Below are 24,280 nucleotides of genomic sequence, written 5' to 3' on the forward strand. Positions count from 1 at the left end.
ATCAAGGTTCAGAACTGGAGGCAACACACACGCGCTTGTCCAGGGGTGTGTACACTTTTGTGCTCAAGGATTACATTTGAATTGTGGAATGGACAGATGTGCCATGAAAATTGTTTGTTTTCCAATCACTTACTGTATATCAATAAATAACATGTTCAGATGTGCACTGATTATTATTTTTTTGTACCAATAACATAATATTTCACCATATCGGTAACATTGTTTATTTTACCTCATTGTTTATCAAAAAAATGTGCCAATTATTTAATAAAACAATACGATTTAATGAATTTAGATCAAGCGCCACAACAGTGAATTGAGGAAAGGCAGAAAGTTAGGAAGGAATGGAACTGCAGGAATGAGAACGAACACTGGGAAAAAAAAGGACGAGGCAAGCAATCGTTTTCTGAATTGGATTCGGAAATGTTACAAAAGACAAAAAGGAGGGAAGATAGGAAGAGACGAAAAGAAAACTGATGGAAAAAGAAAGTTAGGAAGGGAGGAAGAAGTGAAGGAAGGAAGGAGAGAGGAAACAGAAAAGGAAGGAAAGAAGAGAGGAATAAGAAAATGAAGGATGTAAGGAAGGAAAGCAACAAGATGGAAACCAAACTGAGAAAGGAAGGAACAAAGCAAGGAAGGAAGGCAAACGGAATGAAGGAGGGAAAAGAGGAAGGAAAGTAAATTGAGGGAGGAGGAAAGGACGCTAGAAAGGACGGAGAGAGGAAGGAAGGGAAGAGACGAATGAAAGCCAGTTGGGGAAAGAAAGAAAAAAAATAAAGAAATCTTGGGGGGGGGGGGGCTTGATGACCACTTTGTAATGTGCATTACTGCCACCTACAGGACTGAAAGGGGCAGTATCAGCTGACACATAGCTAGCTAGCTAGCCTGTATGTATGGCTAGCTAGCTAGCCGTACAGACAGACAGCTAGCTAGCTAGCCAGCCATCCATCCGGCTGGACAGCCAGCCAGCTCGATAGATCGGTCAATGTTATTAGACCAAAGTGGGAAGTTTGTTGCCCACGTTATATCGACCGGTATATCTTCATAGTAAAACCCGCTCCCGGAAGCAACGGCATAAATCTTCAATTTTATTATCACTTGTAGAGTACCAGTAGTAGGTAAAAGCAACCCAATAAATACCCAGACTCCCCGGTGGACTTTTTTTTTTTTTTTTTTTTTTTTGAGTTTGGGGAAATTCCGCCAAGTGCAATATGCTTCACATTATCACCACCACAGGACCACAGACATCTATATTTTTGGGGCCGAGCGCTGCACGGCCGGCGCTCCTCTTGTGAGTGGGTGTAATTAGCAGCAGAGTAGCGCTGCTGCTGACGGGCTCCAGATCGGAGCTGTAATCAGCAGTGTGCCTGCGAGGGGGCCAAATCACAAAGTACGCTCCGACAGGCAGGACTCCCCATCCCGTACGTCCACTTGATGCTTTATTTTAGGCCTTTCTGTCTTTCTTCGAGGCTTTTTGTTTTTGGTTCCTTTGGCCTCCCCTGCCCTCCTTTGCCGCACTCGCGAAGCTGTTTTTCTTGCTGCTTCTCCAGTTTCCAAAGCATGAGAAAGGCATGTCCAGTCACCACAACTGCTCTGGTATTTGTTAACCGTTGGAGGCTACAAGAACAAAGACGGGAAGGAATTTCTGTCCTATGCGATGCTGACGGGCCTTCAGCGCCAGTGCAGCATTATTTCCCATTTTTTAATTGTTTTTATTAAACTTCTACTCATCCTGGTAAGGCATCAGAATACAGAGTCTCATTAGCGATGCCGAACTAGCAGCAGACAACAAAGTAAAACTCTACTTTTGCATTATTTAAAATTGTATATGCATTATTGTATGCAATTTAACTAATAAAAAATATATACAGTACATATATATATCAGTAGATTCTCTGATAAAAAAAGACTGAAATATTTCATGACTAAAATGTAAAACATATTTTAGATACCGTACACATTCACAACTGATTGAACACAAATGCGGCTTTTCAGCCCCAGTTTGATGACTGGATGACCCCTCCAGTCATCGGCAAAAATGACTTGGATAAGCGGTTTGGAAAAATGGATGGATGGACTCGTGATGATGGGCCAAAACGGAGTCGTCTCAGGCTCAAGGGCACCCCTAAAAAAATATCAACTATAACGCACTTCCGAAAAGCCAAACCAAATTGTCTCGAGATTGCAGTACGAAATTCGAGCAAACCATCATCATTAGCGGCAGTCAAGATAATGCGTCTAACTAGCGGCTATGTGGCAGCTTAATAGTTGCTGCTGAACTGCGCAAGCACGCTTCAGCCGCAGCGACAGCAGAGCCGGCCAAGGTTCTTCCCAAACCCCAAAAGGTCACGGTGGTTGACGTCCCGCAGCCCGCGCATCCCTCGCATACCAAGCCGATGCTCGTCCGACATCCATTATAGCTACCACACGGACTGGGGAAGGGGCACATGGTCGGAATCGATTCCCGCGTGCCAACGCGTGACCACGAAAACAAACGCTGGCGGTTTGAAGTCATTCCCCCGTTAAGCGGCGCAAAATACGCACCATGAGGTACTGGCGGGCGAGGCACACCGACTCGATGGTGCCTTGGATGTAGACGGTGGACTTCTTCTGGGGGCCGTTGGGGTCGGGGAAGTGGATTTGGGCGCCGGTCCTCTGGGTGATGTGCTTGATGTTGCTGCCGTTGCGGCCTTTCATGAAGAGGTGGTGCTGGGGGGCGATGTCCAGGTGGGTGCTGACCGAGATAGTGCTCACCAGGCTGCCTGCCAAGTGCTCCAGCAGCAGAGCTGTGCCACGCTAGGCAAAAGTAAAAAGAAAAAAAAAAATATATATATATATATATAATACAGGTTTGTCAAAACTGTACAGTGAACGCACATTCATGGTTCCAACTGTTTTGCCAATTTTTACCCAGTTTGCAATTATTTTTTTCCTTCCGCCTTACTTTGGATGTAATCCCACTGTAGACCACTAGATGGCAGCAGACTGTGTTTGTTTATTTGAAAGAAGAATGAAAACAATTTATTTGAGATCAGCCTGTTTTTTGCTGGAGGTTATTGGAAGTCAAATATTCTTCAGGCCTTCTTGTTTCCTTTGGGAGCTTTGCTGAAATTCACGGAATATCCAACGCCAGGTAGCAACAAAAGGGGAAAAAAAACTAATTAGGAATTAGATGCTGAAACAAAACAACAGAGGAGCTCGAAGAACTCAATCTTTCTTTTTATGTGGTTCTTGGTGTCAAAGGTTTGACTACGACGGTCTTATAGGATTTAGAATTGACGCACCAATCCTGCTGGATGTGTCCAATTTATTTAAACTTTTTTATTGAATGTTAAAATGTGTGGCTGGTTATGTTTTGATTAAATTCCGAAATCCAGAGTGCCAACGAGTGGCCAGGGATGCCTACTTGTGTTCAACCTAATTGGCTCCACAGGAGAGCTAGCGTGCTAACGTTGCTGCTCAGAGGTGAGTGCAGAAGCTCACCAAAAAGCTTTTCTTGACTGCTTAACCACATACATAAATATTGTCTCTAAAATGATTATTTCTGGCGATAAAATTAACAATAAAAGCACATTTAGAATCAATCAATTCATTTCGATCTGCGTCCTCACACCACACTACAAAACAGTCCATATCCTTGAGAAAATACGCGTTTGCAAAAGGGCGAGACGCATCCGTCAACGAGTTGAGGAGACCGACTCGGGGTTGTCTCCCTGCTCTACAAGCGCTCACTTGGCCTTGTAAAGCACGTCTTTGCCATCGTGCAAAAGGGGGGAACCCATCCCCGCACGCCGCGGCGGGTTTGGCAACCCGCCAAGATCTTCCCAGGGTCTCGCAGCGCCGCATAAATAGCGCTCGCACATTCCACTAATCATGTCGGCCTTCGTCTGGCCTCCTCACCCGCTCTGACCTACCCGCAAACACGCCGAGACGCTTTTGGAAGGCATTTAACTCAACACGCACACTTGATTTAGCGCACGCAAGACTGCGAAGCGCAGATGAATAAATATACATATACACGGAGGCTTGGAAACGCACTCGCTGGCGAGGCCCCGCGTAGTCGGTGGGCACGATTTATTGGCAAGAGAGATGGGAAAACTCCCTGCCAGTTGAAGAAGTGCGCCTGTTTCGGAAGAACGCACGCGAGAGCCGGAGAGACGCTTTTTCTCGCTCAAGTACGAGTGGGCTAAGCTAAAAAGTTGAAGAGTTGCGCCGCCCAAACATCTCTCAGCACTCTCTTGGCTGCGGGGCGCCGCCAAGTCATGAGGCGGTTTGTGCGGCGAGGAAAAAAAAAATAAAAAGGCAGCAATGCCGACAGCGTTGGTGGGCTCAGTAACGGAGCTAGCTTCCTTCGCATTGCGGCCTCACCATGGAAACGGGCGCGGAGGAGCCGATACGGCTGCGCACAGGAAATGAGAAGATCGCTTCGGCCGCCGCTTCTCAATCTGTGGTCCCCGCACCCCGATGGGGGGGGGGGGGGGTGACAGTTGGAGTGAGCAAAATCGTTTGCAACAGCTATTTGATTGTTCTTTTTCATCAAGATTTTTTTTTTTCCCCTTGACCCAAAAAGTTTGAAAAGTCCCGATTGACGGAATCGACTGAAATGAGAAAGCGAGCCCATGGCGCCCAGTCACCCCTCACCTTGACGGCGTTGGCGTTGTTTTGGGAGCCGCGCACCACGCCGGTGGCCCTGTACAGACGCGTCGGGGGCTTGAAGGACACGGCCAGGTTGTACGTCTGCGAGATGGCCTGCACGCTCGGCGAGCTCGGGTCCGACTGCATGATGGCGGGGAGCTCGAAAGACAGCACGAGAGGGAGCAGCTCCTGCCAACGAGTACGGACAGACGCACGTTGGGACGGGCCAAAACTGGGTCAAATGAAAATGCGCAGCTCATGTTTTTACTTCATCTCAATTTTCTCTCCGACTACTGCTGCTGCTCGCCTAGTCGCAACACCCTAGCTCGACGCGCATTCGGAACAAAGTTGTCCTCAAACGCATTTGACCGGTTTGTTTCGCTTACAAGACTTTCTCATCGCCGATTGTAACCTCAGCGGCGGAGGCAGATTATCAGCGGCCCAACAAATAACACAGACGGACGGTACGACCTCACTCCGTGGTAACTATGCGTGCGGTTAAACGCGCAGACAGTGCAGGCAATGGACGCACGCACACACACACACACACACACACACACACACACACACACACACACACACACACACACACACACACATGTTCTCCAAACATTGCAATGGCTGTCGGGCAGAGCGCCTCGATGGGTTTGGCTTCCAGTGAAGGGCAAGCGGCATGAATCGCCGCGACCAAACAAATGCCTCCACTGATCAGTCCCATATGCGCTCGGCCTTAGTTTTGGATCAGGCTTCCACACTTGCGCTCCGAGGGAATCGAGACGTTTAGGTCGGAACAGAAGAAACGACAGCCGGACCGATGCAATCAATGACGAAAAAGCCCACTTTTATATTTGGAGCCGACCTCAGCGTTCCTCCAAAACCGGTACCTGGAGTCCTGTTACAAGTTGAAAGCATGGCTGGAAAACCTCAGTGAGGTCTAAAAGAGGGTGGAAAATGTAAAGATCTCGGAGGTAAAGCCAGCTTTCATCACTTGTCTGTTCAGGTTGAGCGTGCAAAGCTTCTGGGAAGCCCCCCGACAATTCACCATCTCAACAACCCATTAAAAAAAAAAAAAAAGATGGAACACAGAAGTCCATACAATCCAATGTGTGTCAGTCTGAATGCATACTTGAATGATAAAAAAAATTGGCCGAGTACTAAAACAAAACAAAAATAAAAATAAAGAAATTGTGGAAAATCAAGCCTTTCTCTCCGCTCTCAAATGGTGTGTGGAAAATGGGGGAGGTTGAATGAACCAATCAACAGGTAACTGTCAATCAAACACCAAGTGTACGACATTGCAAAAATGGATGAGACGTTGTCGAGCAAATAACTACATGATAATTACAGGACAGTAACTTTGCCAAGCCTGCGGGGGCTGGAATAAATTTGCGGCAACAACGAAGCAATGCCACACGCTGACTGTCAATAAATAAAATAAATCAGCCTTCCTCACTCTTCCACCTCTCTCATGTTCAATGAGGCGCTCTAAAGTGGCCTGAGGGGAAAATTTATTTTTCAGGCGGAAACATCTGTACATACACTCAAATTACTCACAAAAAGCAGAACGTAGAACTCGAAACATCATTTTAAATGGCAATGAAAAAGCCTTTCGAATCGTTCTCCACCCAATAAAAACTGACCAGGACCCAGCGTTTGGCTTCAGACGCCAAGTTTGGGTGTAAGTGAGCTTTCAAGTGTCTTGAAAAATGTTTTTTCAAGGCTTCAACTGAGGCCAAATAACTATTTCCTGGAAAATAATTGGCTGTACACACAACGAGTGAAAGGCAGAATCAATTTGTGGCCGGCTGTCATGCCAGATAAAAGTTTTGTTGGACGCGCAGATTAGCTTTAGCTAACATCATTAGCTTCCAGTGCGATATTGCTGATTGGGAAAGCACCCACCTTCACCATGACAAGGATTTTTTTTTTTTTTTAATGTGTAACTATTATTATTAACCCTCGTTGAAAAGCATTTACACTAACGTCACTAACTTCTGTTGGCAGTTTATTCAACGTGCATGCAGCACAAGAACAAAATGCTCATTTATTATGCTTGCTTTGAATTCTGAGCACCACGAAATGACTCAAGTTGGCTAACCTATGAGCCGAACTGGCTTTATATTAAGAAACTTACTACTCCCCCACCCTCCACCCACACACACACACACACACACACACACACACACTTGGGTCTTGGTGATCATGGTAACGAAAGCCGAACTCGTGGCAGGATGACTTGAATGGCACTGAAATGATTGCTTCCTCTGGGTATTTTGACACAAAGCATGTCACAAAAACGTTATTAAGACACCTGGGAACTGTTTTAAATTATGGAAAAAAAAAAAGGAAAAAAAGACCCCATATGTCTCCTTTCAAAACAAAAAGGAGCCGAGTCAGAATAGCGTGCAATTTGAGTGAAGACGGAGTGCTGAGCTGTGCGAATAGGAAACTGGAAGGCGTGAAACCAAAAACGAGCACTTGGGTCCAAAAATGATCTCAGAACTCTCTGACCTAAGTGAGTTGAAAGAAAATCTATAGGGACGTCCTCCAATCAAATGTCTGCAAGCGTTCCCACAGCGAACAAGTGCAGCGAGTTTCGGAAGTGTTGTGGTGCGAGTATCCCAACTTACCCGGATTTTAACTCGAGCCGCCTCCACCCCTCCTGGCTGCCCCGCGATAGACACCTGTTGACCATGACAAAAAGCAACACGTTAGGAAAGGAGGCCAAGACCGATACGAGCTCAGATCATCGCATGTAGTCAGACTTGATTTCGATGTTGAGTGCTCTTGGGAGGGGGAAAAAAAAAAACAACCTGGCCTTTATTTCCACTTAGTATTTGCCAAACGCCGCATACGCGAATGCTGCCCCCTTTGGGAGTCATTCAACATTTAACAGCTGCGACTGCATGTGAAAAGGCATCGGCGTGCGCATCGCGCTCACGCAACCGCCAAATCCCTGAGCAGCGACTAAACTCGCAGGTCGCATTTGAAGCGCTTCCTGTTCGGTGTGGTAAATCAGCGAGCGGACCCGAAGAGCCGCGCAGCTGCGCGCACGTCGGGCATATAAGATAAGAAAACCTTTATTAGTCTCGCAATGGAGAAATTCCCAATTCACAGCAGCAAAGTTATGAAAGGAAGAAGTAGAAAACAAAATATAGGAGCTGCTGGAAAGGCAGCCACTCTCGCGGCGCCATTTTGAAGTCAAAATAACATATGCGGTGCGATGCGTTGAACGTCCGCGAGGCTCCTATTACGCGCCGGAGTAATAGGCGCGTAATAGGGACTCCCCCCCCCCCCCCCCCAAAAAAAAATCCTAAATAAAAAAATGTATTTCAGCGGATGTGCCGGCCGTCCGTCAGAGGCGTTGGCGCGGACATACGCACCTGGTTGCTTTTCTCTGCCTGGTTGTTCCTGTTGGAGTCGGGGAAATGGATGTGGCAGCCCGTCTCCTCCATCACCCGCTTGATGTTGTTGCCGCCCTTGCCGATCACGTGCGAGTGCTCCGTGTGCGACACGTCCATTTTCAGCGTTACCCTGTTGCTCTGCGGACATCCGGGACGGAGGCCGCCAATTAGCAAAGCGCATGAAACTGCCGCAGCCGTTGTTGGAAGGTTTCTCATGAGCGTTAACATCGATGTTACGTCACATGATATGTCAGCATTAAGCTAGCAGAATTTCATTAGCACGAAATTATATTGTTTATCTATATAGAATATTTGCAAGAATATTGTCTTCCTGAAGAAAACAAACAAACAAACAAAAACCAACAAATACAAAATAATGATGTAATTTCAGATATTACAGGAAAAACAGGAAGTGATTTTGTTCAAATGAAATGGAAATATGACAACAAACATGACAACATTAGCAGCTTCCAGAATTGACGTGAAATGTTTATTTTGGGATTATATACTTTTTTTTTTTCCAAACTTGGCTTCTAGTGTTCCTCATTGTTTAATGTGAGCGTGGCCTTAGCACTCCATCGTAGTTAAGCAAAAATCGTGCAAGAGGCCGATTGCCGTAGCTCATATTGGAAGGCAACAGATGGGACTGGCGTAGCGTTGTCCTATTTGGCCTTTCAAAGTGCACGGATGAGTGGCTGCCCCCAGGGGGTGCCACCGCACGGTCGCCCAGGTGATGCAATAGTGCTGTGCTGTTGCCATGGCAATGAAGCCTCCCACCGCCCCCCCCACATATCACTGAAGACCTGCACGTCTGATTGTCCCTATGTGGGGAAATTGTACCCAGAGGCAGTGGCGGGCGCTCTTTTTCGGTACAAGGGGCTTTTTCAGTGGAGATTTACACACTTGTGACATCAAGCTGAAGCAGCAAAAACATCACTTAAAAAAAAAAAAAAGATATACATTCGACTCACCAGCTGTGCTGATGATTAAATGCTTAATAGATTTGTTTAGCTAATTGATGTTGACTGGAACACATTTTGCTCTGTCCAAATCATCAGAGAACGGAAAAATGATGACGTCATCAAAGACCCCATGAGGGCCAATTTGAACTCTGATTGAGGGGAAAAAAAAATTAAGTTACACCAACCAATGTGAATGATTCTGAAAGCCCTGGGCAGATTAGATTGGCATGGCAACAGACAGGCTGAAATGTGATTGGACAAAAAAAAAAACCAACAACAATAATTAAAAAAAAAAATATATATATATATATATATGCAGCTCGATATTTACCTTTGTATCGAGCACTGACATAATTCTCTCTTTGGCGTCCCTGACATGTTCCCTCTTGCCGCACACCTTGATGTGAGGATCTGCACAGCACAGAGAGACAGCGAGAGAGAAAGACAGAAACAGAAATAAACAGAGAGCGAGACAGACAGACAGAAAGAAAGGGCGGGTCAGGACAATGGGTGACAACATAAACACAACATGGCCGCTCGTCCTCGCAGTCTGCCACCATCGACAAATTGCAGCGGGGCCGAAAAGCCCAGCCACGATAATTGCAGCTTTTGATAAGAGCACGCTGGCATTCTGAGTCTGCTTGCAACCGCGGCGGCATGTGAGAAAGTGTGTGTGTGTGTGGGGGGCGGGGGGGGGTGCGGCGGGGTGTCCGCCATCACTCTGCAGATTTATACTCGGCCGATCGGTCTGTCATTCAGTGACGTCTGAGCTGAAATTATTGCTCCGCGCGTCGCATTTGACCTTAAATAGACGACACAAAACATCACGTGGCGCATATCGCGCTGCTCAACCTCGTATTGCCACTGCAAGACACAAAGCACGGAAAGCTTTTTTTTGCTGCACATGTGGTTTGCTTTTTCTTTGGCTTTGATGCAAAACTTAGTCAAAAGAAGAAGCGGCATCAACAAGTAGTCTGGTCGGCTGGCGTTCAGACTTTTTTTTTTGAGCAAAAAGTTGGGATACGCTGTATTGGTGGCCGTGAACTCAACTCAGCGGACTTCACAACAAGCAGCAATTTGGTAGAAATTCAACAAATCTTCAAAAAATAGAATTCAGGAGGGTCACCGCCATTCATCTGGCCATCCTAGTGAGTATTTTTCAAAAAAGAAAAAAGTTGCTGCTGCTATGAAACAGACAACACCTGCCGAATCGTTGTGACAAGAAAGGAGCCCAGTGCAAGGCAATCACCCAGTCAATCGCACTCAACGCCGCTGCCATAAGATCCGCACGTTGCATTGCAGTGATTTGCTGGAAACTTTTGACCCGACGTACGTAGTTTGCCGAGGTCACCTGCTCAACTCTACACAAGTTCAAACCGAGAGAGGGCTGGCAATGAGAACCTCCAAGTATGGCGCCGTGACACTTCGACGCAAACTAGTTTATTGTGTAACCCCCAAAGCCTCCAAAGTCATTGTAAAGCGAGGACCCCCTTGGACTCACGACCGCTTTCTTCTCAGATATCCACACAAAGCAACGGCGGCTAATGCTTCTAATGCTTACATCTCGAGGGGCCCCTGTGGAATCAAACACACACAGTGACACACAATCGCGCACTAAATACACTCGAGGAAGTCCTCTAAGACCCCTTTCCAAGAATCGCCGCTCCCTCCCTTATACATACACACACAGCACTCGCAGTATCTCAGATTTACAGTCTGGCCTTCAGAGAAGCCGCACTGAATCCCATTTATTGTTTCGACGTCGCTTCTGCATTCTGTGGATCTCTCGAAGCGCATGTTTACACTTTGGGGGGGGTCTGGGCGGGGCAGAACAATTTGTGATGACGACGGAATTCCGAAGGGTATGGAAACAGAGAGACAGAAAACATGACCAAAAAAAAAGAAAAGCCTTTCACATTCCTGCATGACAAAGCTTTGAATGGCCGCCAGTAATACCCCATTTGGGCGTTAGAGGGCGCTCCTCCAGTGTCCCCACTCTAACCTGCAAGAGCACATCTGGCAAACATTATCCGGCCTGCCCTGCAGTTGTGATGTACAACACCCCCGCATTTTTGAAGCAAAGTGTGGCGTAGGCTTTTTTTTTGGGGGGGGGGGGGAGTAAAAAAATGTGCACCTAACAGCTTAATTTGGCACACGCAACAGCTAGAAAAACAAACAAAAATAAGAGCAGGCGTTCAGGCTGCAGAAGGTGAGAGCTTTCAGTCACACAAAGGGGGAAGCTTTTGACCCGCAGCTCACTCCTGGAAACAGCTAGTATGCAAAGCGCCCTCAAAAATCTTGTCTTTTCATACTTGAACAGATTTGTCTTCATATTTTTCTGACATTTAATAAGGAGCAAGTAGAGGATGTTACGGGAATTTCCATTTAATTTATTTATTTGAAAGCATTTGGTAGTCGGCCAATTCTCAACTCAAGTGATCTGAAATTTTGACAAAACGAATTCGGTTTGATGTTAAGCTTAAATTGAAGTTTAATGTCAGTTTGATGAAAAGGCTTTTTTTGGGGGCGGGGGGGGGGGGGGGGGGTTTGAATATGCTGGAATAACAAAGTCGAACAAGAATGTGGCGTGTGCACTTTTGAGGAAATTTAATTCAAATACGTTGAAAGCAGTTTTGGACATGGCACTAAAAAACTAATTTACAAAAAAATTAAGAGGTGGAAAGAAGGGGTGTGTCTGGGCGTGAGCTGTGGTCTACAGCAGCTCTTTGCAAGTGTCCTCATTTTTTAGTTTGTCCCTTTACAGTACCTTCCTAATTCTATTTTTAAAAAATGTGAGCCTCATTTAGTCAAAGTCAGACTGCATTTATATTTTTTGCAACACCTGCAGAGAGCAGACTTCATGTGTGTAATTTGCTTCCTTGGAGCATTAAAATCACTGGGGGCTCACACGCACGCACACGATGAGGTGAACGTCTGGCCTTATCGCGGCCCTGCAGGTGGCAGAGACGCACGTAGGTAATAATTGGAACAGGCAAGCTCACATTTTGATCGGGCGCAATCCTCGCTTGGGGGAAGGTGACAAACATCTGCCGCTCGCCTGCCGACTTTGAAACCGTTTCCAGACTCGCCGTGAAAGGCGACCCCGGCGCAAACTTACGGAAAAATGCCTCGCAGAAATAACACGCAGTCCCGCGCATCACATCATCAGTGAGTCGTAGCTGAGTCATTCACAGACTGGTGGGAACTTTGGGTAACAGCCTTTTGTAAAATGTGCCTTTCGACAAAGATAAAACATTTTTTTTAATGCTCCAAGAATTAAGATTTACAACAGCGAAAACAAAAGCAAAATTCACATTCTGGCATTTAATTCAACTACACGTGGTCCTGTTTTACCGAGATTCATGGGCGAATTAAATTAAATCCTACTCCCACATTGGCGCAGCCCTCCCTCTCGCAGGTCCGCCTGCGCTCATCTGTGAAATGACCCGCATCGGTTTTCCGGCCACGTGCTGTGCACGATTTGGTCACAAAAATGGAGCCCGTGGTCAAGTGCTATGCGATGTTAACAAGACTTTTTTTTAATGTAATTCATTATTTAAGAAATGCTTTCTGCCATAAATGTTTCCAGAGCCCTGTTCAACACATGACCCAATACACTAATGGACAGAAAAAGATACAATTGCATTTCTGGTGCAAAATCACATGACGGCTGTATTTATTTTATATATATTTTTAAGAATACTTGTTTTCATTGGACAGCGCTGATATTTTAAATTTTTCTACTTTTGCCGCTGGTCTTTTTTAACCACCAGATGATGCATCACGCCGCTTTTATTTTGCCCTTAGACCAGTTTGTTCACGTGCGGTCACTCTGTTTCTCACGTCTTCTTCCAAGAACACGTGCTCATAACCGGAAGGCGCCGTCCAACATGTTTAAGGGAAGAGGGATGATGACGCCACTCCGGAAAACACTGGACGCTTGACGCGAAGGTTAAAACGTCAATTTAGCACACCGTACACGCGTGCCAGGTGGTGACGGCGAACTCCTTTGTGTGAGACGACTTCTTATGTCATTTTGTCAAACATCTATTGCGAGTGAGTCAGGAAGTTACATAATGCCGTTGGACTGCACATCTGGCCTGAGGGCTCGAATTGGCAGTTCTCCTGTGGACAACAAAGTGGGCGTGGCCACAACGCTGTGTGGAAGCTCGCCGATCGGCACGCCCACTGGACGAGCTCCAAATGAGAGCCATCATGTTTTATGAGGAACAGAGCACTGGAACAACTGACTAATGAACACCGGGGCTCTTGTTGGAAATGACGCCCACCGGCCCGGATCTTTTTTTTTTTTTTTTTTTTTTTAATAACTGCTGTGCTTACGAGAGTCGCAGGTTTTCTGGAGTCTAAGACACCCTGAATCCATCGCGAGCCACTCACATGGCACATCCGGTCAAACAACCGTTCATCATATTCATTCTCAAAATCAATTCAAAGTCTTCAAAGGACATTTGGTACCTGGGCCTTCAGTTGGGACTTGCCTGACTTAAACCAATTTTGAGTAACACTAGTATCACGTGGCAACTATTAAAAACAAAACAAAACGACAACCAAAAAAAAACAATACTTCGCAAAAACACAATACGAATTAATCAGCTGAGGGGAAAATAAAGATGTCATTGAGGATGAATTTGAAATCTCATTATTTAAAGAAAGAATTCCATTGCTAAAATAGTTACATTAGCAGAGTGGAAGCTAGCTACCGGCTAGCAACGGCTATCTTTTCCTATCCAATTAGTGTGACCAGCTAGCTACAGCTAACAACCGGCTAACTACAGCATGAATTTGAAATCTGATTAGTGAAAGAAAGCGTTCCATTGCCAAAACAGTTACATCATCAGAGTAGCAGCGATCTAGCAGCTAGCTACGGCTATCTTTTCCTATCCATTAGTGTGACTGGGCGAGCTACAGCTGGAAACCGGCTAGCTACGGCTAGCCTAGCTTCTTCTTCCACCACGCTTGTCTGAATGCCCTGTAGAAATCATTGCGTGTGTGTTGTGCTCTGTTGGCGACATAAACCACGCACCATTAAAACAGTTAGTACACACTTGCTATGTTTTTCCCTTCACCATGGGAGGGGTCTCTCACAAAAAATTGGTTAAGATGTTAAGAGGCGGTAACCCCCTACGGGAATGCAGTCGCTTTGACCTTTTTCCCCGAACACTGTGTTTTTACGTCAAAAATGAATTATAGTTACTCTGACGCGGTCTTAAACGGCATGGAATTGGATTCAACTTGCATAGTCATGAATGAAATACCTCTCTTCTCATCGTTTGATCCCTCTGTTTTCCCCCGAGAAAAACGCAGTGCTTAGAACCACGCCGGCTAATTAAGGTATTTCGGGCGAGGAAACGCAAGGACAACATGTGGATTTTAGTAAGCGGTTATTGCCGCTACCACAAGATGTTGTTGGGGTTAAGCAAAAACAAGACTCAGAGCCATGTGTTACTGTTGCATACACTTCGTTAAATTGCGTGAAAAAAAATTGCCTCGACGATCGTAAATCATTCAGCGAGGTGTTTAGTGTTGTGAGTGTCATTCGCAATGGTGCAGAACTCCACAATCTCGGCGTTATTATATTGCGGGTGCCTTCATTTGACGCATGGGAGGGGTACAATTGAAGAATCAAGTCTCAGTGGGGTATAATACAGTGCGCCACAGCCAGAATAATGAGCATTATCATTCACTTAAAATCTCTCTGACAGCGCCGATCCAAATTCAGTTTAAAGCAAATTCTACATCAACCTGTGTATTGTTTCAGCAGTTACCCCCCCCCCCCAAAAAAAATAAAATAATTCAGACGTCCATTCAAGTGGCACACAATGCAAGAGGTAGAGAAGGAGGGGCCAGGCTCACCTTTTTTCGACTTGGCTCCGATCTTCAGCTTGGAAGGCCACGCTATCTGCGTTTGTGTTTCATCCATAATCTGCAACACAATTAACATTAACAAAGGTCATACGGTGCTCACCATCAGGGCCAAACAAACTCGTCTTGAAAGGTTTGTTATTCTTTTTGAAAAGCTCATAACGCATCTCAGTAGTGCTTGATTGTCCAGTATTAGGCCTTTTCAAAATAAAAATAATCACCTGGAGTTTTGCAGATTAAATATCTTACGAACAGAAGAGAACAAACAAAAATCCAACAATCAATTAAATGGATGATTTAATTAAAAAAATATTGAATAAAATAACTTATTGGGGGGCATCATAACAAAGACATGAAGGCAGAACATTTGACTCTTCACAAGAGAGAAAAATCTGAACATTTTTTGCCAATTTGGGTGCCGAGGAAATGTTTGCATGTCTTATGTGTTATGTGATGTGTTAAAGTGTAAAAACAAAAGCGCTCAGCATAAAATCTGCCAATTTGGACTGATTTTAAAAGAGCGATTTTTTTGGGTCAATTCAATCGGCCTGCCAATAAATTGGTCAGACCTTATACTTTAAAAAAAATGCTAAAACAAATCAAAGGACGTCCACTTCGGGATCGCTAACATATAAAACATCATTGATGTCCAGGGGGTTGCAAAACTTCAAACTGCTACCTAAACACACACCGAGTCGCAACACATAAACGGAGCTAGCAATTGAAGACGCAAAAGTCAACTGCGACCAAATCCAGTTCCAACAAGTAGATTGATGCGAGGCAGTGGAGAAAAAAAAAAAAAAAAAAGAAGAGCCCCCAAACTTTGGCTTGTCTACATGTGAAAAAACACCAAGGCCAATCTGCCTTTTGACACGTCCAGTCGTCGTAAGCGCGAGCACATGCGCCGACGTTGAGAAAGCAAACCTCCAACCGACCGCTTCTGCCTTCCAACCACAGGAAAGCTCGCCTTGCCGGGCTCTCTCGCTACAAATCCACAGACAAATCTCTCGAGAGTTTGCTCACCAGAAGTCAGCGGATGGCGGGGAGGAAGGAGAGAAGAATAAAAAAAAAAAAATCGAAACTTAAAATTGGGGAGGAAAAAAAGAAAAGGCTGCTGTATTCTCTCTCCTTGTTTTCATACTTTCTGGCAACTTTGGGGTGAAAAAGGCAAGAATTTCTCTAAAGTGCTCCCATGTCTGACACTCGAGCACGGTGTAAAACGACTTCATATTCCTCAGCGGTCGTGGCAAGAAGAAATGAGCGCGGTGTTGTCGTTTAAAAGTGCGCCCTGTCAAGATTAGCGGGAGAGATTAGCAACAATGCTACAATAATGATAATAATTCACCCCCCACCCCCGGATGAGGAAGAATTAAGCAGATTCAACAACAGGTGAGCTGTGAAGTTAGCAATGCGAACCCGAAGGCACTTTGACGTCAATTTCAGAGGGGGGGAACAAAAAAAACACCAGCCACCTAAAAAAACTCAATCTGCTTAGTTTTTATTGCACAAACGCCAAATGAATCAGAATTCAAATGAAAAATGAAAACGGGAAGTGCTTCAACGCCTGCCGCTTGCTCTTGAGTGAGCGGCCCGGCCTGGCAGGCGTCAAGTTTTAGACATACTGACGGCGTGTCCTTCCCGAGGGCGGCGCCCGAGCGCCACTTTGCGTGACGGTCAAGGTCGCAAAACGCTCTGCGGTCAGTCGTGTGAAAAGTGGACACAACAGAGCGGGCCCACTCAGAAGGCATCGGCGATATGAATTCATAGCAGACTTTCTGCTTTGCTCTGAAATCACATCGAACGTGGCCCGAGTTGCTCTTTTGGAAGCGATTGGCATCTGCGGATGTTACAGTTGTCTTCTGGTAACGCTCAAAATGAAAATAGAACGTAACCTCAACAATATTATGGAATGATTAGAGAGCAGAATTGGATCCCATTTGGCCGTGCTGCCGATTCCAAAATGGAACAGACGAGGGCGTCGCGTCGAAAACAAACGTTTCCCGGTTAATTCCCCGGCAACAAAGTCTCCCGGCGGCAACAAGCGTCAGTGGCGGCACCGAGGTCGGCCTTTCCGAGCGTTTGTGTGTGAAAACAAAACGCTGATCATTCCCGTCATGGCCCGAGGCCCGGTCCGCTAATCTCCAACGTCGCCGTTGTGCGCCGCATGTCAAGCAGGATAAGAGATAAATACCTCTGTGGCTAAATAAAGCTTTTCATCATTAAAAACGAAGCCAGCGGCCACGAGGTGGAATGTACTGGCATATTTGCTTCGCTCTTGCGCATCGCTGTTTTTCGCCGGCCCTCTGTAACCATGACAGATGGCGCGTGTCCTAAAGTGTGGAATTTAAAACCAAAACCAAAGAGAGACTCCCATGGCAATTTGCAAGACAACCTAAAGAAGAGCAACACTGTCCGAGCCAAGGAAGGCATTCATCGCAGGTGCTTGATGATGTTTCGAGGCTGCGTGTTCATAGATCGCACTTTTTGATTGACATCAGGGAAGATAATCGATACCGGGCTTATTCCAATGGATCGAGTGTTGGCGGTGGCTGTCGATACCGACAACGGATACAATATGACAGAGTCGGTTGTTTGAGGCATTGGTGAATCAGGAAATTTAAAAAAAAAAAAGGTCTTTGCTAACAATGATCGGTCAATTTATTAAGTTCTGGTTTCGAATCTCGACTTCCTGTGTGGACTTTGCACTTTTCCCCCCACTTTGTTTGTGTGGGTTTCCTCTGGGGACGTCCTCAGACATTCCATAAGGCATGCAAGTTAGGTTCGCTGAAGACTCTCAATTGTCCTTAACTGAGAAAGTGAGTGGCTGTTGGTCAACGTCCGGATGCGCCCTGCGATTGGCTGGCGGGACGTCACGTCAACGTCACGTTTCTATTGAGGACAATAGAAAAATGGACGAATGGAGGCCAAAGCGTCCCACGATGAAAAGTGCATTTCAAAAGGCCGCCGCGGCGCCGATGACTTTCCGCAAAGTCTCCCCGCGCTTTGCTTCGTCAAGGGACGTCTTTCAAAAAGGTCCTTGTTCAGAAAGCGGGAGAGACATTTCCTGCTCGGCGCTGCTGTTCTTGGCGGCGGCGTGCAGATGGGACTGATTTCGGACAAGACCACACACTGCTTGAATGGGCGGACTCCGTTTATTTTCGATGAAAGGACTCGCGGACAACTCGCCCGACGTGCAAATTCCTTTACCTATGCCTCGAACGCCTTACTCTGCCCACGCCCCTTTGCGGAATGCAGAAATAGAAAACGTCGCCGCTGATCGGTTCCATCGCGCGGCCTTGACGTGATGATTGGCTCCGAGACGTTTCCAGCTGCTGTGCGAGCAAAATCAAACGTCCACCCGGACCCCCGCCTCACACGCGCACAAAAAAAAAAAAAAAAAAAAAGTCCCAGACTGGAAGGCAGCACATGTGTTGGACACACGTGGTCGTGCACGACCGTCGGCTTGCACGTAATATATCGCTGTAACAATCGACATGGCAGAGGCATGTTTCCTCCTGGCCCGCGCGGCGATGGTGCAGCTGTTGTTTCAGCTGCAATGTGTGTGTGTGTGTGTGTGTGAGACAGCGGGACGCGGAGGAGTGTTGGGGGGCGGGGGGGTTGTTAAGATGTGGTGAGCAGACCTCGAGGCGGCATCACCAGAAACGATGCAGTTGACGGTTTGGGTTCGAGACAACAAGCGTTTCTGACCTCGTCTTCGCTCCTTCGGATAACGTCGTGGTTGCGCGACCAAGTCAATTCCGATAAAATCTTATTCACACATGAAACACTAAACACAGTAGGAGTGGGGGGGGGGGGGCGTAACGGAGATGCAGTACTGATAGAACGGAATTCTGTGAAAATGACATCATACTCCATCCTCTCACATGCCCCTTATTACGCCATGTCACTAAGGACAGGGCATATATAGAAATAATCAATTTAAATCTACTAAAACATGCATCAATGTTAAAAAATATATTCTATAAATTTTTTTCTATTCTATAAAAATAGAATCAATGCTGAAATGTTGATCACAAAAGGAGTTGTAATGACAACGGTCAAATCTCGGCTACATCACGGAGATTAACAGTCAAAATGATGAGTTCATTTTCCAGTTTTTGTTTTTCATGTCACGGTGTGTAACAAGGACAAAAATGCGGATGTTGAAAGAAAAATAACTGTCGGTTATAAAATGATTTTTTTGCAAAATGATTCTTGAAAATGTAATCAATCGGGAATTGAGTAAATCGTTACATCCCTTATATATATATATATATATGTATATATATAAAATAAAACGAAATATCAGTGTGTCCTTAATATGACTTACAAGTTTAATTCCTTCTGTGACCAAGCCTGTAACCCAATTTGCCCGTGGATCCAATCGATTTTCCCCACTGGAATGAATTGAAATGGCACTCCAGTAATCCGTTCCAGTCACCCCCCCCAAAAAAATAAACCTCTGAGAGGATGCTAAGCTGCCAGCATGTCACTTGCCAAAGGTGTTGTCGATTCCCTCTGAACGAGTCTACAGAAGAAAACTTGAAGTCGGCTTCGAAAGGTTTGAGGTTCATCCGTATAAATCCACGTCGACCCCCAGGCAGGATGCGTGTTTCAAGACCACAATGGCACCGCAAGCCATTCGGCGACAGATTCTCTCGTTCCATTAAAATTGCTGCTCAAGGGCACCTCGAGAGTGATCAAGGCGCACACTAGCATCTCACCAAGCACAAGTTCCATAGTGCTGACATTTGAGCTGTATGACGAGGGCGTTAGCTAGCCAACCTTGACTGAACCAAGGTGCAACAGGAAAACCTCACAGCCTGCCACCAAATTAAAATACTCTCTCACACTCTCAAGCAGATTTTAAAATAATGTAAAACAAAGAGAATTACCCATTCAGTATTTAACCAAATCACAAAACTGCCACACGAAGATCCGCTAGCTTAATGCTAACATGATGGCTAACCAACCGGCGCGGCAAGGCTACACCTGCCAATCATTCGACTGCAAAGGGCTACCGAGGGATGTGGCTGGCGTGCGCACGCTTGTCTTTCGGCCTCGACGAGAATAACTTGCTCGTGATTTGGCACTTCAACATCAGGCCCGGCCTTCTTTACAGAACCAAAGTGTCGGGACGGAGAAGCGCGAAAGGGTTCCGGGGCCAAGCTTGTTTTGTGTTGACAGCATGAGGTTTTCTGCCGCTTTGGACTCAAAGGAAGTCTAGTAGACGGTGAGTAAGAGCGAGCAACTGGGCCTGGGGACAAAGTGCGGGGGTGGATTTTTATTTTTTTTTGGGGGGGGGGGGTGCAGCTCTCATCGGTTTCCACCTCCGACTCTTCCGGCAACTGCGGTACCTTGACAAAAAGTCCAGCGTGCGGAGTAAGTCGCATGCCATTCATTAGCCGAGCCCAGCAAGGGCGGCAGGAAGCGGTCAAACTAACACTTTCCATTTTTTTTCCCCCCATCAACTTCAGAGTATCGCGCACACATGCACCTCGTTCCTTTCGGCTCAACAAAAGCGTCGCGCGGTCCAAAGCCGTGTTTATTTTGCAGCCTTGAACGGGCCACGGCCGCGGATCACGCGATCCGAGGGGCAATTGCACGCAAATGGAAATGGTGCACTTGAATGAAAACCTGCTCTTCTGCGGTCTTCCGAGTCAAACAGCCCGTCGCTAATTTCAAACTGACGATTTAACCTTGAGCCCCGGCTACCATGTTGAGGTCTTGAGAATTTGAGAGGTGGGGGGGCAAAGTTGACCCAACTCCAAGCAGATTATCTCCGAAGGGCTCTGCGGCTCACGTACGATACTTCAACTTGGAAATAAAAGGTGGGAAGATGCCAAGAGTGCCGAGTGCGAGTCAAAAATGCCATTCAGAGGCTTGATTTGCCTTCAGAAATGCGCATCGGGGAACGGTTAAACTTCCTTCTCCGTTCTGCATCAATCCGTAGCAAATACTTAAAGCGGAGAAGACTGCTAAGACACTGAAAACGATTGTCCAAAAAGCCCCGAGAGGTTTTTTGACACCTATGACATAACATTGGGCTGACCAAATTCCTCCGTTTTGAACAAAATTGTTTCAACACGACAGGATTAAGCAGTCCTTTCGTCCTGCCTGGAAATGTGAGATTTGGCCGTCAGCTCTCCCATGTCCAAAGCAGTTCTTGCCCGTACCGGTAATTCTACCGCCCGACGTTTATCCAATTTTCAGAGATTATTTCTCCATGTCAAGTCAAGGTCCCGATTCAAGTACTGCAGTCACAAAAATCAACCCCGAAAAAGCCAACGAACCAGCAAAAACGCAAAGTTAATCCTTTGAGGTCCGGGATTTCAACCCCCAAAGTTTTTGCGCCACATTTGAGCACGTACCAGGAGCGAAATTTTTCAACCAAACTTGCGCCGGTGCGGCGCAACGTGTACCAACTCGCAAGCTTGCCCAAATCTCTCATTTTTTTTGGACCCACCTCATCTGAACCTTCAAGTGCTCTCTCAGTCATTGGCAGTCAGAACAAGAACCTTGTGAATTGCAAACGGGATCCAATCCGAGACATTTGAAGTAATAATGCCAAGCAACACTGGTTGCAATTTCCAACCAGTGGCCGTGACTGCTAATCTTTTGAAATGACCTCCAACTACTTGGCAAGGTTTCGCAACAGTGCCCCGTTTTGCAGCAGCTGAAAAAGTACTGTCGGGCAAGCACAGTTTTGAAGACTGGAGGTGCGACTGTGACCGTTGGGGCTCATGTTTCCGTGGCCTTCAATAAAATGAGAAAGAAAACTCAAGTCTTGTGATTGATGAACACTTTGGATGCTGGTGATTTTCTTTCCAAGTGTTTTTTTTTTTTGTGGTGGTCCTTCGTTCAATAAATCAGTGCACACTGTTTAACCGATAAAAGATTGGAGGGAGTCGTACAATGATAAGGGAGTTGCTGGCTTCAAAATATTCATGCCCTCAAAAGTTTCAGAACATTACCCAAATCACCGATGAAGTCAATGAGGCAGAGCGGGCGCGCTCGTCAAGCCTCGATCTTCAAAATCGATGCACGTGTCGGCAATGTTCACAACGCATACGTGTGTACTGAAGTGTTCTGTTACATAAGTAAGAAAAAGTCCCGTCTGTTGTGTCAGCTGCGTGACGGGGAAAGAAAATAATAAATCAGAGCGCGGCGGCCTGCGGCGGTCGGCGTCGGTGCCGTCGCTTTGTGTTTTGTTTGGATTTGGAATCAGGAACAACAGGACATGGCACCTGACATTTGTACGTCGGCCCCCAGTGCCCCCCCCCCCCCGCTCGACAGAAAAGACACTCAGCAGGCAACAACAAAACCCAAAGATAATCAAGCAAACAACCACGTGTGGACAACACTCACCTTCTGGAAGAAATCCTCCCCGCCGTTGACTCTCCCCTCTGAGGCAGCTAGAGTGAGACAGAGAAGAGGAACAATCAACTCAACTGGATTTCTGGAGCTCGTTAAAACCGCCAACGCTGTATACAAAGTGCTGCACGTGGAGCAAAAATTATTCATCCAAATAAATAAATAAATAAAAAGCAATAAAGATAGCAGAAAGGATCAAATCCGTCAAACTAAAAATCAAGTCTCGCGCCGAGTCAAAAGCCAAAGAATAAAAATGAGTTTGAAAGATGGGCAGCGAGGGGGCCTGCATTCCAAAGAGAGGGACCGGCAACGGCTTGATCACCTCTGAGAGTCCACTTAGTTCTCGGAACCTCGAATAGTGTCTGCTCCGCAGACCTGAGAGGTAAGGTGGGGCAAAACCATTCTAAGATTTGACAACATAGAATCTTAAAAAAAAAAGAAATGTATCGGGAGCCAGAGTGGCAGTGATGTGCTCCCTCTTACGAGTACCAGTCAAGAGGCGAGCAGCGGCATTTTGGACCAACTGGTGACGCTTCGTGATCCTGTCAGGCATGGCCGGAGTGAGCTCTCTCTCTCAAAGATTGTCTCTTCACATGGCAGCGTTTAGAGTGGATCTGACTTTAGTGCTCATGTTATGCTTGGCGAGCGGATTGGTATCGCTCATTTCCAGGAATGGGATTCAAGTCATGCTATGTAATCCAAACGACTGAAAACCAATCCCGTGTGACTAATTGATGGATATCGGGCAATCGCCGGTATTGCAGTGTACAGGAGCCCGGAATGGTGTCATTAATACAATGTTTGGGTCAAGTGTCGCCAAATTTCACTATGTGCCAGATTCCGCGGCACAATTCTGGGAATACTTTGGAAAGTGCAGTTTTCGCAAAGAACATGAACCACATCGGAAGGGTCCCAGTGCAAACAAAAATCAACATTTACAAGAGCCGGGCGCTTGCAAGTCTTTTTCCGAGCACGGAATAGAATAGGGAGGAACTCCCTCGGCCGTAAGTTGAACTGCAGCTGGTTGCTAATAAATGTGAACCGCACAACCTGATTGTAAAATAAGACTGAAGAAATAAAACCGAGGTCAGTATATTATGAGATGGCTGGTTTCAGGCGTTACACGCAATCACGCTGTCCAATCAAAGCATTGTAAAGGAGGATTCCTTTCAATATGTACAGAAGCCATGTCGAATACATTCAGAATCGCCTTTATTGTCATTGTATAGCATACAATCGGTAAACATAATGACAACATAAGCAATCCTGTCTTGAGGTTAGTTACCTAGCTACAGCCATTTTCTACCTCGCTAGCGAGAGGAATTTACATTAGCGGAAGTAAGATAACACGCTTTGATAATAGCAAGCTGAATTGGAATGAATTTTCATTTGTCATTTACATGAAGTGGACAAAAAATGTTGAGCTTCACTTACATGTCCGGGCACGCCCGCGCAAACAGTTAGCTTGCAAGCTAGCTTAAAGAATTCATTTAATGATATCAGAAGGGTGACTTGAGGAATTACATGCAAGTACAGGATTATTCATTTTCTGTAGTAGAAAAGTTACAATGGCAAATAAAAGCTCAATAAACGTACACAAAATGCCAAAATCGATGGGAGAGAATTTAATGATGTTTTTTCTTAACAATTTCTAGCTGCACCAACAAAGTTTACATGAATTGTCCACCGGACAAAAAAAAAAAAATCACGTTTCCATTTGGGATGCTTAAGCTAGCAGTGAGTTAGCTTGTAAGCTAGCACAGAGAACTTGAGAATTGCGGTGCCACATCTTCGCTCGCCCCGTTGGCAACGATTGAGATGAACCGCTAACTGACCGAAAACAACAGACCGTGCTTCAAAACGGATACTAGCGCACCCTCCAAACAACTGACATCCATCCGGCATCAAATTTCTCCTTCCTACGATTTTAACGCGAGCCACAGCTGATGCAACAAGGAGCAACGCGGCGCAATTATTCCGTCGACGCATGCAGTTTGAGTTGGATAACGTGCGGCTTTGATA

General features: G+C 46.0%; 1 protein-coding gene across 3 annotated transcripts in view; it reads right to left on the reverse strand.

Annotated features, from left to right (window-relative positions):
* The window catches only part of LOC147198875 (protein bicaudal C homolog 1-like), a 46,624-nt gene that overhangs the window by 12,105 nt on the left and 10,239 nt on the right, over positions 1–24,280 (reverse strand). For 2 of the 3 annotated variants that reach the window (XM_086122651.1, XM_086122650.1), the window contains exons 2-8: positions 22,253–22,299; positions 14,876–14,945; positions 9,333–9,412; positions 8,019–8,177; positions 7,266–7,319; positions 4,642–4,824; positions 2,545–2,796 (exon numbers count right to left, since the gene is read on the reverse strand). In XM_086122651.1, the coding sequence (XP_085978777.1) occupies positions 2,545–2,796; positions 4,642–4,824; positions 7,266–7,319; positions 8,019–8,177; positions 9,333–9,412; positions 14,876–14,945; positions 22,253–22,299 (845 nt within the window). Of the gene's footprint in view, positions 1–2,544; positions 2,797–4,641; positions 4,825–7,265; positions 7,320–8,018; positions 8,178–9,332; positions 9,413–10,562; positions 10,664–14,875; positions 14,946–22,252; positions 22,300–24,280 lie in introns of those variants that run through there. The other variant, XM_086122652.1, reaches the window with a different exon arrangement.

This window comes from Hippocampus guttulatus, chromosome 10, assembly GCF_054856545.1.
Source record: "Hippocampus guttulatus isolate MCC_2025c chromosome 10, RoL_Hgut_1.0, whole genome shotgun sequence".
NCBI lineage: Eukaryota > Metazoa > Chordata > Actinopteri > Syngnathiformes > Syngnathidae > Hippocampus > Hippocampus guttulatus.